This window comes from Quercus suber, unplaced genomic scaffold (genome assembly GCF_002906115.3).
Source record: "Quercus suber isolate HL8 unplaced genomic scaffold, Cork oak 2.0 scaffold_546, whole genome shotgun sequence".
In the NCBI taxonomy this organism is placed as follows: Eukaryota; Viridiplantae; Streptophyta; class Magnoliopsida; order Fagales; family Fagaceae; genus Quercus; species Quercus suber.
This window is the reverse complement of record NW_027069994.1, coordinates 326,393-338,384: the sequence shown is the minus strand read 5'-3', so window position 1 is coordinate 338,384 and position 11,992 is coordinate 326,393. Positions and strand designations below refer to the sequence as shown.

The window sequence follows — 11,992 nt, the reverse complement described above, 5'->3', positions numbered from 1 at the left end:
AAAATCACAAGCAATAGAAACTTAGTCTTCGAGGAAGCAACCTACTAAGATAAATATCATTGATGGTCTCACTTGGCTTATGGCTTATGTGATGACTTTAGTTTCTTCATCTTTGGGGTATAAAATCTAGCATCCCTGCAAGTTGGGCTCTCAATTGGTTTATGTGACAACTTTGGTTTCTTCTTCTCTGATGTATAAAATCCAGCATCACTGCAAGTTAAACTGTGAGTTAGATGGTGTACAAATAAATGACTGTACTGTTTTATTCTTCAAAGGTGCCCATCAGATAGGACTCCTAATGCATGCTTGGGGCTTTAAGATTATAAAGGGGAAGGGGGGATGTGATAAAGGATTTGCAAGATCAATTTTTGTGTAGATATCAAACACGTTTGTTTGGGCATTAAAAAAGACAATAAAAAAAAATGATATGGCATGACAAAGTAAAGGGAAATAGAAAGAATGTAGTAAGTACTTACAGCAACACAGTGTGGTAGACTATTAAGCTACCATGGACGGGATACTTATGGATGGAGACAATGGAAATACCCAATCTGGAGAAAGCTTTGGAGAAAGGCCGATGCCTTTTCCAACAATCACGGTAAAGGTTACGGGAAAAGTCGTCATCTTCGTCATTAGCGTAATAATGATAATTTTTGCGGGAAATTGGAGAAACGTCAAATATGAGACAATTAAGGAAGTTTCCTCTGCCGAGGCTCGAGAAGAGAAAGCAGAACTTGTGATGAGCCAAGTGGTGCAAAGAAGTCGATAACTGACTAGGCAAAAATTCACCCTTCGCCCGAGGGAATGTGCAGCAGGGTTTTGAGGGGCTATTGTGGGGCCCGTGGGCCTGATAGCCTCGGCCCATCGGATAGTAGGCCCAAGGACAACGCCGAGGAGGACTGACCAGCCAAGGCTAAGTCAGACAAAACCTCTGTTGTGACCCACGCCGAGGACCTGTTTGTCCTCGGCATTCTAAGGATAACTTTTGGGAGGGGACAAGCCCAGAGCAAGCTGTCACATTCGCACTTAATGCATTCACCTAACCCCTCTGGCCGCATTAATGGGGATATAACCCCTTGGCAGGGCAACGTTGATCAGATTGAACCACTTGAGTACTGATAAGGCCTCTGATGGGACGGACGGCCAGAAGAAAGGCAAATGGATGATCAACAGATGGAATAAGGAGATAGGCAGATGGAAACTATATAAGAAAAGCAAGTAAAGTAAGAAAGGGGGGGGGGAAAAAGAGAAAGAAGAAAAGGGTCTCCTCGGCCATGGGCCGAGGAGCATCCCCCCATTTGTAAAGAAACTCTTAGTATTTTTTATAAAGAAAGTTCATGCATGGTGATCGACGGCCAGCACCTAAACCTTCAACCCACTCTCTATAAATTTATTGTTTGGGCTTGTTGGGCTGAAAACCCATCAAAACTCAGGGTCAATCCAAACTGAGTTCCTACAAGTATTTTTAGTAATAAATTTTCAGTTTTCAACCGTAAACAATATCTAAACAAAACTAAGTATTAACATTACTTGCTTTATTTTTTTTAATATCATATGTAAAACTAGTCATAGGGCCCATACCCTGTAATACTGATCGGCACCAAAGTATGGATAAATCTTACTAGAGACTTGGGGTACTTTCTAGATTGCACCGAAAACAACCCATGTCCACTTAAAACAACCCGTTTTTGAATCTGCGCACTATTTATAGGACCTACAAATACGAAAAAACGCAAATTTTACTTTAAAATTGAGTCTCACAATATTATTCACATATTTAAAAATTATTTTGCTATAGTAGTTTAATAATAAATTTTTAATTTTTAGCAATAAGTAATATCTAAACAAACCTAAGTATTAACATTACTTTCTTTATTTTTTTTTTTAATATCATATGTGAAACTAGTCATAGGGCCCATACCCTTTAATACTGATCGGCACCAAAGTATGGATATATCTGACTAGAGACTTGGGGTACTTTCTGGACCTATATAAAGATTTGTGATGGGAAGAGACAAAAAGTTACAGTTGAGGGTCGTTTGAAGATAAATATTATGTTTTTCTTTGCTTCTCGGAGTCTACATTTTTCATTTTTGTTTCCTTTGGGCCACGAGTGTAAGAGCATTCATCGCCAGTTTTTATATCTCATCTTATTTTACCATCTCAAAAAGTCACTTTATCAATTATACAATACAATTTTACAATTCTCCAACATCCCAACTTTTATTTCCTAATCCTACTCATTAAAATAATATTTTGACGCAATAAAATATTATATCTCACAATTACCATTATGCAATACAACACATTATTTATTCTTTCTCTCTCTTTCCTTCTATTCAAGAACCACAATCACTACCACCGCTGCACACCACCACCACCACTGATAACCCATAAACTACTGTCAACACCAAAGAAAAAAAAAAAAAAAACCCAGAGAAAAGACCAGAGCCACGCCATTGCACCTACTACCCTCTGACCATCAACACCACCCTATCCACCCATCAACACACACACACACACACACACACCATAGAGAAAAGACCAAAACCACGCCGCTGCACCTACTGGCCTCCAACCATCAACACCACCCTATTCGCCCATCAACATACACACACACACACACACACACACACACAAAAACCTTGAGAAAAGACCAAAACCACGCCGCTGCACCTACTGCCCTCCAACCATCAACACCAACACCAACACCAACACCAACACCCTATCCGCCCATCAACACCCCAAAAAAAAAAAAAAAAAAACACAGCAACCCACGGTTAAAAACCAGACCCACCACCGTCGAAGCTCGAAGGAAGCAGATTCGCCACTGGGAAGCTTAAAGGAAGTTGATTTTGTTGACCCATGCGGAGAAGGAAAAATGAAAGAGAGAGAGAGAGTTGCTGGAGAAGGAAAAACACGGAGACCCATCGCCGATGTAGAAACCCAACGCCGATCTAGAGAGTTGCCGAAGAGAGTGAAGATATTGAGAAGAATCAGAGAGCAAGAAGAAGAAGAGAGAGCAGAAATAAAGAGAGAGAGAAGGAAGAGAGAGAAAAGAAAGTGAAAAAAAAATGAGAGAGGAGAGAGAAATTGCCGGGTTAAATTATTTTAATGAGAGGGAAGCATTAAAAAATTAATATTTTTTTATACCATTCAGTTACAATACCATCTTACATTTGAGATGGTACTATAGCAAAATCTAAAAAAAATTTGGCATATGCAATATGGCATTTCCATTGTTAAGCAGTTTTGGGGTTTAAATGCCAAATGTTCCTAACATTTGGCATATACAAGCCCCACTGCTAATGCTCTAAATAGGCTTGAAAAATATAAATGTTAAACTTTTTTGGTTTTTCCTCACAATATATAATTTTTACTTTGCTGCATAAAACTCTTGCCATATAAGTATATAAGAAATTATACAAATGAAATTAATTATCATTTTATTAAATATTTACTCACCAAAAAAAAAAAAAAAAAAAAAAAACAGATGGTTTGGAATTTAAGTTCTATTCAAAACTGTTATCACGCATCCTTGCCGCTGTAATAACTTCACAACTATAAATGCTTGTAGGGTGTGGGGTAAGGGTTGGGGTTCAAGTCTTCAGGAAGAAACTTCACACACATATACACTTAGATTAGACCAGAGTAAAAATTCTATATCTTAAAAAAAAAAAAAAAAAAAAAAAAAAATTCTATTCAAAACCCGTGTGGCCCTATGAGGTACCCCTCTATTTTTTATGGTATCCCTCTAATTACTTGCCAGTCTTGCCGTGTGGCCGGGGTAGAAAATGTATGTGCTTGACTCCTTTTGATAGATTGACCCAAGGAAAATCCAAAAGATTGGAGACAACTTCTTCTTCTTCTTTTTTTTTTTTTTTTTTTTTCATTTAAGCTTTTATTTTATTTTTTTAAATATTCAAAAAGATTTTAATTTTTAAATCATTAAATTATAGGCATTCAATGAATGAATTTGTCTATAATTCCATCATTATGAAAGAAGGAAGCATGATAATTGTGTTCTTATTATGAAATAACAGATCAAAAGAAGAAAAAAAATCAGGTAATAAATTAAAGTCAGCCAACTATTTGTGAATGTACCAAGTGCAATATATCATATGTTAAGATTCAGATTCCTTTTTGGAGGGCATGCGTTAGATTCCAATTGTGTTCAACGTATAGAATAAGTGAAAACTCTTAGATTGTATTTTATTTTATTTTCCTTTCTTTATTTCTTTCTCTTTGAGTAGTTTAAGAATTTTCGTTGAGCCTGGTAGGATTGTCATCAAAAGTGATTGGATCCATATCGAATTTCTCAAGGTAGGACTAGGATCTTTGGGATGTGGTTGGCCTGGGTTGGTATTGTTTAGAGTCGAAAACCCTAATCCATATGTTTAATAAGCCAACCCCATCCATCATTGGTGGGTATGATTAAAAAATAAAAATAACTTTTAAATTTTTAAATTTTTTTCAATATTTGGATTTTAACTTTAAATTTTAAAAACTAATAGGTACAAGAAAAATAAGATCTTCCCGGTGAGTGGACAACTTTATTCAGCATTAAAAATCCACATTAATGGAAGAATAGTGGCCATAATAGACTACCACTGTCCAATGGCCGTTGACTAGTCATCAAGACACCAAATGTTACAAACAAAGCCATAATCACCCTGTATTGGGTTAGGAGCTCATTATTTATATAGATATTGGGCCAGAAACCCAATTTGAGGGCGAGAGTTTGTTTGAAGAGGAGTAGACATTGTCAAGAGAGTCCATGTTAGTAAATAAAAAAGTTAGTTTTAATCATAATGGCCCAGGAGGGTGAGCTGATGATGAATACTTCCTTGGCTGATCAAAGCCGAGGTAAGAAGAAGTGGTCTACCATCTAGGGAAACGTTCCAGGAAATTTTGTTGGTATAGATAGGCATTGTAGAAACATAGGACAAGGGAAAGTTCTAAAATATCTAAGGAGAAAGCTGCTACTGCCGCATTAAATGCTCTGTAGCTAACTCTCTGATTGCATTAATGTGGAGGTGATGCTTGAACAATGGTTTTCAGCCTTACAACTACTACATGAAGACTTATGGAAGGTGCTGACGAGACAAATATCAAAACTAACCACTTGGCCTGCATGTGGAGGGTAAAGATGAGAGGAGAAGAGAGTATAAAAGAGGAAGAAAGCAGTGGAAGAGGGGGATCGAGAAACTAAGAGAAAAATACTGTAGCATCAAGAACTGACTTTGTAATCAAACCTGAAAGAAATATATAAGAATGGATCTCCTCGAATTGTGCCGATGACAGCTTTCTTTAGTATAAACTCGTTTATTTTCATTCTCTTGTGATCTGAACTTATTTTAGTGATTGTCTAATTCATTAAGGCCCAGTTTTTCCAACCCACTTTCTACGAATTCATTGTTTTGGGTTTTTTGGGTCTGAGTCCATCCATCTTTGGGCTAGGAACTCAAATCTGGTCCTTACCCACCCCATTAATGAAACCTTCAATGATCACCCCAAAAGACCTGTGTATAACACTCACCCACTAGGATGACCAAGGTACACAACAAAAGATTACAATTCTCATTCTCTGATTGATCATTATTCTACAAAATTTTGAATTAAGCATCGAAGATTCCTAGGCCTGTAATGACTATACCACTCCAATCTAATCTCTCTTTCTTGCTAGTCAATCAGGAAATTCCTTAGATGAGTTTGGGTGGACACGTAACCTATTGAAGATTTTTGTTTCATCGAATACTAAATTTATTTATTTTTTTTCCTAGTGGACAAGTAATTTTTTTTATATATAATTTAAATTTAAATTTGGAGGAAACTGTTAAAGTTATTTCTAATTTTATGACAAAATTTTTAAATATTAATATGACAATGAATATAATTAGTTTTATATTAACAAATGTGTGTAAAAAGTGACACATCAGTTTGTTTAATACATATAATAAAATTAATAATATTCCTAGCATTAGTTAAGATTTGTGTGCATTTGTTTAGCTTATTTGCAAATGTGAGATAAACCATTAATTATAGTATAGTAAACTATGCATGGGCAAATCACATTTAAGTTTTACATCCTAAATTAATGTGTTTAAAATATAAATTTTCCAATATTCTTTTGAAATTTTGGCCACTTAGAGTATAAAAAAAAATCTTAAAAAAAAAAAAAACAAAAAAACCTTAAAAGAATCATTAATAGCTCGATCTCAAATCAAAATACCACCCAAAAGAGGGACAAAAGGGGTAAGGAATTACATAAAATGGCCCAAAGATTATACTATGTTTCAAATTAGGTCACATATTTTTTATTTTGTCAATTAAAGAGTTAAACTCATGAAACTATTTCAATTTGATTCGTTTTAATTACTCATTTACGTTATTCTAACTTTCTAAGCAATATTGGAGCATGGCAAAATGAGAAACAGAAAGTTTCTATCTTGTTTCAGATTATGTCACATGTTTTTAATTTTGTCATTTAAAGTGTTAAATTTATGAAAATATTTGAATTTGAAACCCTGATCCATCTCCTTATTCACAATCTTATATATATATATATATATATAAAAGAGATTCATTTACATCATTGTAGAGCAATATGGAGTATAAAGGATAAAACTTAGAGTTTGTTCCATGTTTCAAATAATATCACATGTTTATAATTTTATCAATCAGCGCCTCAAATTTATGAAGCTATTTTGATTTCGATTTCAATATTTTCAACTTTTGGCAATCAGTTTATCACTCTAATGGTCTGTTTGGATTGAGGGAGAGGGAGGGGGAGTAGAGTAGAGTAGATTTAGTACAAAATTAGCTTATTTTTAGTTAACTCAACTCTACTCTCCTCCATTCCCCCTCCTTCCAAACAAGCCATAAGAGAAACTTTCGCTCTATAGCCTCTTTGTTTAGTAGCTACCACATTAATTCATAAACAAGTTCAAGGTGAAAGCATAATTTTGTAATAATTTCTAACTTTTATATGCTTAATAATTGCTTAGAATAACAAAAATAACCAACTAAAATGAATAAAACTTTTTCATAAATTTAAAACTTTAATTAACAAAATTAAAATGAAAATTGATAGATCCTGAGATATCAGTAGGCTGAAAATTTCGAGCGTTGGTGATCTTGAGACTGAGTCCTGAAAAAGAGTCGACAAAAGTTATAGGAGACTGGGGTCGCCGGCCAATGACCCTCCGAAGATTAAGTTAGTATCTTCTTTAAAGAAATCTGAAATTCCAAGAATTTTGGGAGTATTGCCTAGAATGGACTTACCTTTCATTATCGGAGTGAAAGTGTTTATATAGTGTCGATGTTAGCGGTTATTCATCTCATAACTTCCCCTATTATTTAGGGATTGATTGGTATTGGGAGTAGATTATTGTAACTGTTGTGGTAGTTATCATAACTTTATAACTAACTTCTGTTTCCATAACTGTCATTGGAAACGGTTCACAACGTTAATATTCATTTCGTAGGCTAAGTGTAAAGTTCTTCCGTTTACAAGGGAACTTTGGACGGGCACTATGTGCGCTTGGTTCGTCCTTATTGGCCTTCCCTTAAACGATTTGTATGGATGACTAAAGGCTATATTTTCACTACACCAAAAATCATGACATAAACTTGGGGTAAGAGTCTCATATCTCAACATCCGCCCATGTAACTATGGAATTATCAAAAACTTGGGGGTATTTTTATGTAAATTAAAGAAAAAATTGAGAAACAAACAAAAGCAACCGTTTAGGAGGGATTATGATTGGAGTGCAAAAGAATCTGAGTGACGTAAGCAGACTAAAACAGTTAAAAAAAAAAAAAAAAAAAACATTTTCACCGGACCTTCTCCCTACTCTGCCCACAATCTCCAGTAGAGTGAAAAAAACATCTATAAATAAGGTGCCAAGGCTACAATACATAGGCTTGAAGACGCAACTCCACAGGCATCTTCAATCTCCTCTATTTTCTCTAGAAACTCCTCTCTCTTTTTCAAAAAAAAAAAACTGGACCCCTCTTCCCATTTACCCAAATCTGAAAAAAGCATGGTCGGGCCTTCACTCAAGACTGCCATCAAACCCACCACCACCACCATCAAATTCCTCTGTAGCTACGGCGGAAAAATCCTCCCCCGTTATCCCGACGGTAAACTCCGTTACCTCGGCGGCGAAACCCGTGTCCTAGCCGTTGACCGCTCAATTTCCTTTTCCGGTTAGTCCGACTCCGTTTTAATTTGAATTTTTTTTTTAAAAAAAAAAATTGAATTTTTTTTTTCTAGCTAGAAATTGAATTCGATTTATGGTACAGAGCTATTGTTGAAGCTCGGAGAGTTGTGTGGTACATCTGTGAGCCTTCGTTGCCAGTTGCCGTCGGAGGATTTAGACGCTCTGGTGTCGATCACCTCCGATGAGGACCTCGCGAATCTCATCGAGGAGTACGACAAGGCCGCGTCGCCTCCTTCGTCTCTGAAGGTCAGAGCGTTTCTCTCACCGCCGAAACCTCCCAGAAAATCAATCTCTTCTCCTCCTCTTCCTCCTCCAATCCCTAACACCTCGACTTCTTCATCGAAATCGTTGTCGTCGTCGTCGTGTTCTACTTCGTCTCCGTCTCACAGTCCCACCGGCACCACCCCGAGGTTTTCGGCGCCGGCGGCCGACGTGTGCCTCCGCCAGATCTCTTCGCCGGTCGCTCCGTTTCAGAGATCCGCGGTGAAGATCAAGCCTCACTGTGCTTACCGTGCTCATGGAAACCCTAGCAACATCTACCTCATCCACAACGGGAATCACTGGCAATAGCACCAAATCAGATGGACTAAAATTCAACAAATCCAAACAAAAAGAAAAAAAAGTATGGGAAGCAAATCTCTAAAGCAAAATTACTAGGGGAGTTTTTATTTTTATTAATATATATATATATATATATTTTTACATATTTTATATATATGTGATGTAATCGGACTGTAAAATCGTTGAGATGGATAGCTTTTGATCCATCGTCATTAATGAATTTCAGTCCAATTTCGCTTTGGATCCAAAAAAAAAAAAAAAAATGGTGCTGATGAGTTGCGTCCTGTTTGGGATTTCCATAGTTAAGTCCATAAGCGGATAAGCCATTATTGTAGCAAAGCAGCTTTCTTCGTTAACTTCCGTTAAGCGCCGTAGTCCACAATAGCAGGTGCCGTATTTTTGCCTGTTTGTGCTGCGCGCCACGTTGTCTCCGTCGTCGTTTTGCTCTGAATGCACACGTATGTGTTGTTGTTCGTGCATGTGTGTGTGTGTGTGTTTTGTGTGGCACGTACAGAGGCTTTATCCTCATCCAGTCATCCGTGTTTGTTACGGTTGTTCTGTTCTGTGTCATCCTTGTCATTTCCCGTGTTTTTTTTTTTTTTTTTTTTTTTAATTTTTAATTTTTGATTTTGATTTTTGTATTTCTTTCATTTTCATCCTTATTCAATTATTATTATTATTATTATTATTATATATTATTTTTACAGGTTCTTAGGTTTTTTTTTTTTTTTTTTTGGATTTCTTTCATTTTTTTCCTTCAAATTTTTTTTTTAATTTTTAATTTTGGGTTTAGGGTGCTCTGATTTTAATTTTAATTTTAATTTTTAGGGTGCTTTAATTAATGGTTGACATTTGAGGCATTTATGGCTTTGCAGGTTAACGAAGAGACTGGAATGAAACAAGTGGGAGGATGATTTATGATTTGGCAGTAAAATCATGTGATTTCAACTTCTGGATAATGGTATGCATTATACTTTATTTTTATTTATTTCTTCAATTACAGTAATCTTTTACTATACATTATACAGTATTAATTAGGGGAAAAAAAAAAAAACTATTGTTGCACTTAACTGAAATAATTTTTTTTTTAGAAACAACTGAAATAAAAATATGATTGCTGATAACATGACTAAATAAATATTTGAGAATCGTTATCTTATTTTCCTGAAAAATATCAAAATTTCACTATGAAATGGTGAGATTAAAAACAGTACAAAGATGAAAGATCATATATGAATATTGTTAGCTTATTTGTCGTTCAATTTCTCTTTGACTTTTTCTTTTTTAAACTGAAAAAATTACAAAATTTCAAGATGATTTGGTGAGGTTTGGTATTTAAATCCTTGCTTTGAAGATTTGATTCATTTCAAATGTCATTACGATTTTCATAATGAGCAACTTCTTAAGATTTTAAAAATTATCATATATCGTGGAGAAAATTTGAGCCATGTAAAATAATATGTCTAGACTTTACAGTATCACAAAAATTACATTAATCTTCATAGAAATATCGACTTCAAAATGTAAGAGATTTATCATGGGGCCCTCAAAGAAATTAGGGCACCATTTTTCTCCCCCCCACCCCAAAAAAAAAAAAAAAAAGGGTTAAGCGATATCTTTAGATTTCTGAAAACTAAAAAATCATGATATTTATCTTTCACATTGTCTTTCCTGTTTCCAAAATTTAATGCTTTTTATCCTTTTCAAGGTGTATGAGCTATATGGGCCATGACTAAACTGGTGATGATGTATGGTGGGTACATTTTGCCCAGATTCCACCAATTGATGCTGAGAAGGCACTGGAGCAAAATAGTTCTCTTCACGTTTAAAAAAAATTATAATTCCAAAAGCGATGGAGATAAAGATGGATGATGGATGCATTGGAGGTGGCCCGGTTGGGAGATGGGACCATTTGGGAATCATCTAGGCCCTCTATACCCCAATTTATTGAACAAAGTGATTGAGCCATAAATATTAAATTGCTAAATAAAATTATAAAGTAAGAGCACTCTAAAAATAAATAAATAAATAGACGGATCGGAAAGAGACCTATTTCGTTTTGAGAGAAGGGATTTTTTGGCGGAAAGAATCAAAGATAGGTAGCCTTCAGAAGGTAGATTCCCATTGTTGTTTCAACTTTGGAGAGATGTTTATAAAAAAAAAAAAAAAAAAAAAAACTTTGGAGAGATTATATACGAGATCTTATTACCCCCAATTAATCAAAAGAGCCAAACAAAATATTTAAAGTGAGTTTAATCATTGTTATCTTCTGAGACAAAGGAAAAAGTGGTTTAAGTTTTATCCTGTCCCACCTTATGTGATTTCTATTAGTTCTTTGATAATATAAATTAATAATGCCACCAAAATCATGATCCTTAGGTGTCTTCTTTGACCTTTTTAAACAAAAAGAATTCATTTCTTTTCACAAAGGGTTAACCTGTGAGAGAGAGAGAGAGAGAGAGAGAGAGAGAGATGCTGTAATGTAATCCTGTATGGAAAGGTTGGCAATGCCATGGATCCCACGATGACTACCAATGTCTAATCGGCGTTCAAGATTATATGTAATGTGAGGTCGCTGTTATGTGAGCGGGCAAGAACTACATAGGCTAGGAATGGGTCACACAGCGTGTGAGTGCTGCTGAAAGCAACTAAAGGATGTTTAAGATAAGAGAGAGATTGGGACCCTTGGACTAGTAGTACACATGGTTGGAACGAACGAAATGTGTATTAAAATATATATATATATATATATATTGGGAATATTTAGTGCAAAAGCCACAGCCTTCATTGTTTTGGAAGGATGTGGTGTAATAGCATAGCATGGTGCCATGGTGAATCTGCTTTGCCAAATGATGTGGATGATCATGGTCCTTTCACATTAAACAAAATGACAATAATTTAATGTGGAGGAAGATTTCTTGGTTCTGATAGGCATACAAAATCTATAGTACAGTTAGTCTTGTGTGCTTGTTATTCACTTATTTTTCAGACTGATGTTTGAAATAGGGATATATTCATTAAAAAAATGAAAATACGGATTCTTCTTCCTCTTCTTTTTGAGGTAGTTAAGGAATACAAAGAAACTAGCAGACAGGAAGACAGAGACTAAGTCCTCTTCCCAGAGTAGGTAAAGCGTACGCACATTTATTTGCTTCCTTGAATACAAATTTAACTTCTAGAGATTTGACATTTCATCCCGCGACAAT

The 11,992-nt window shown here is 35.4% G+C and overlaps 1 protein-coding gene across 2 annotated transcripts; it reads left to right on the top strand.

The window, feature by feature from the left end:
• The first annotated feature begins 7,905 nt into the window (after positions 1-7,905).
• LOC111996011 (pectinesterase inhibitor 10) lies at positions 7,906-11,711 on the top strand. Of its 2 annotated transcripts, XR_010625232.1 has the most exons (4): positions 7,906-8,211; positions 8,308-8,847; positions 9,662-9,747; positions 10,495-11,711. XR_010625232.1 is itself a non-coding variant. In XM_024027955.2 (2 exons), exons 1-2 carry the CDS (start codon positions 8,046-8,048, stop codon positions 8,793-8,795), a joined length of 654 nt encoding a protein of 217 aa, XP_023883723.1. In that variant the 5' UTR covers positions 7,907-8,045; the 3' UTR covers positions 8,796-9,021. The 2 variants fall into 2 exon arrangements, 1 of the variants encoding a protein (XP_023883723.1); XM_024027955.2 differs by lacking the exons at positions 9,662-9,747; positions 10,495-11,711 and having other exon boundaries at positions 7,907-8,211; positions 8,308-9,021.
• The last annotated feature ends 281 nt before the right edge of the window (positions 11,712-11,992 follow it).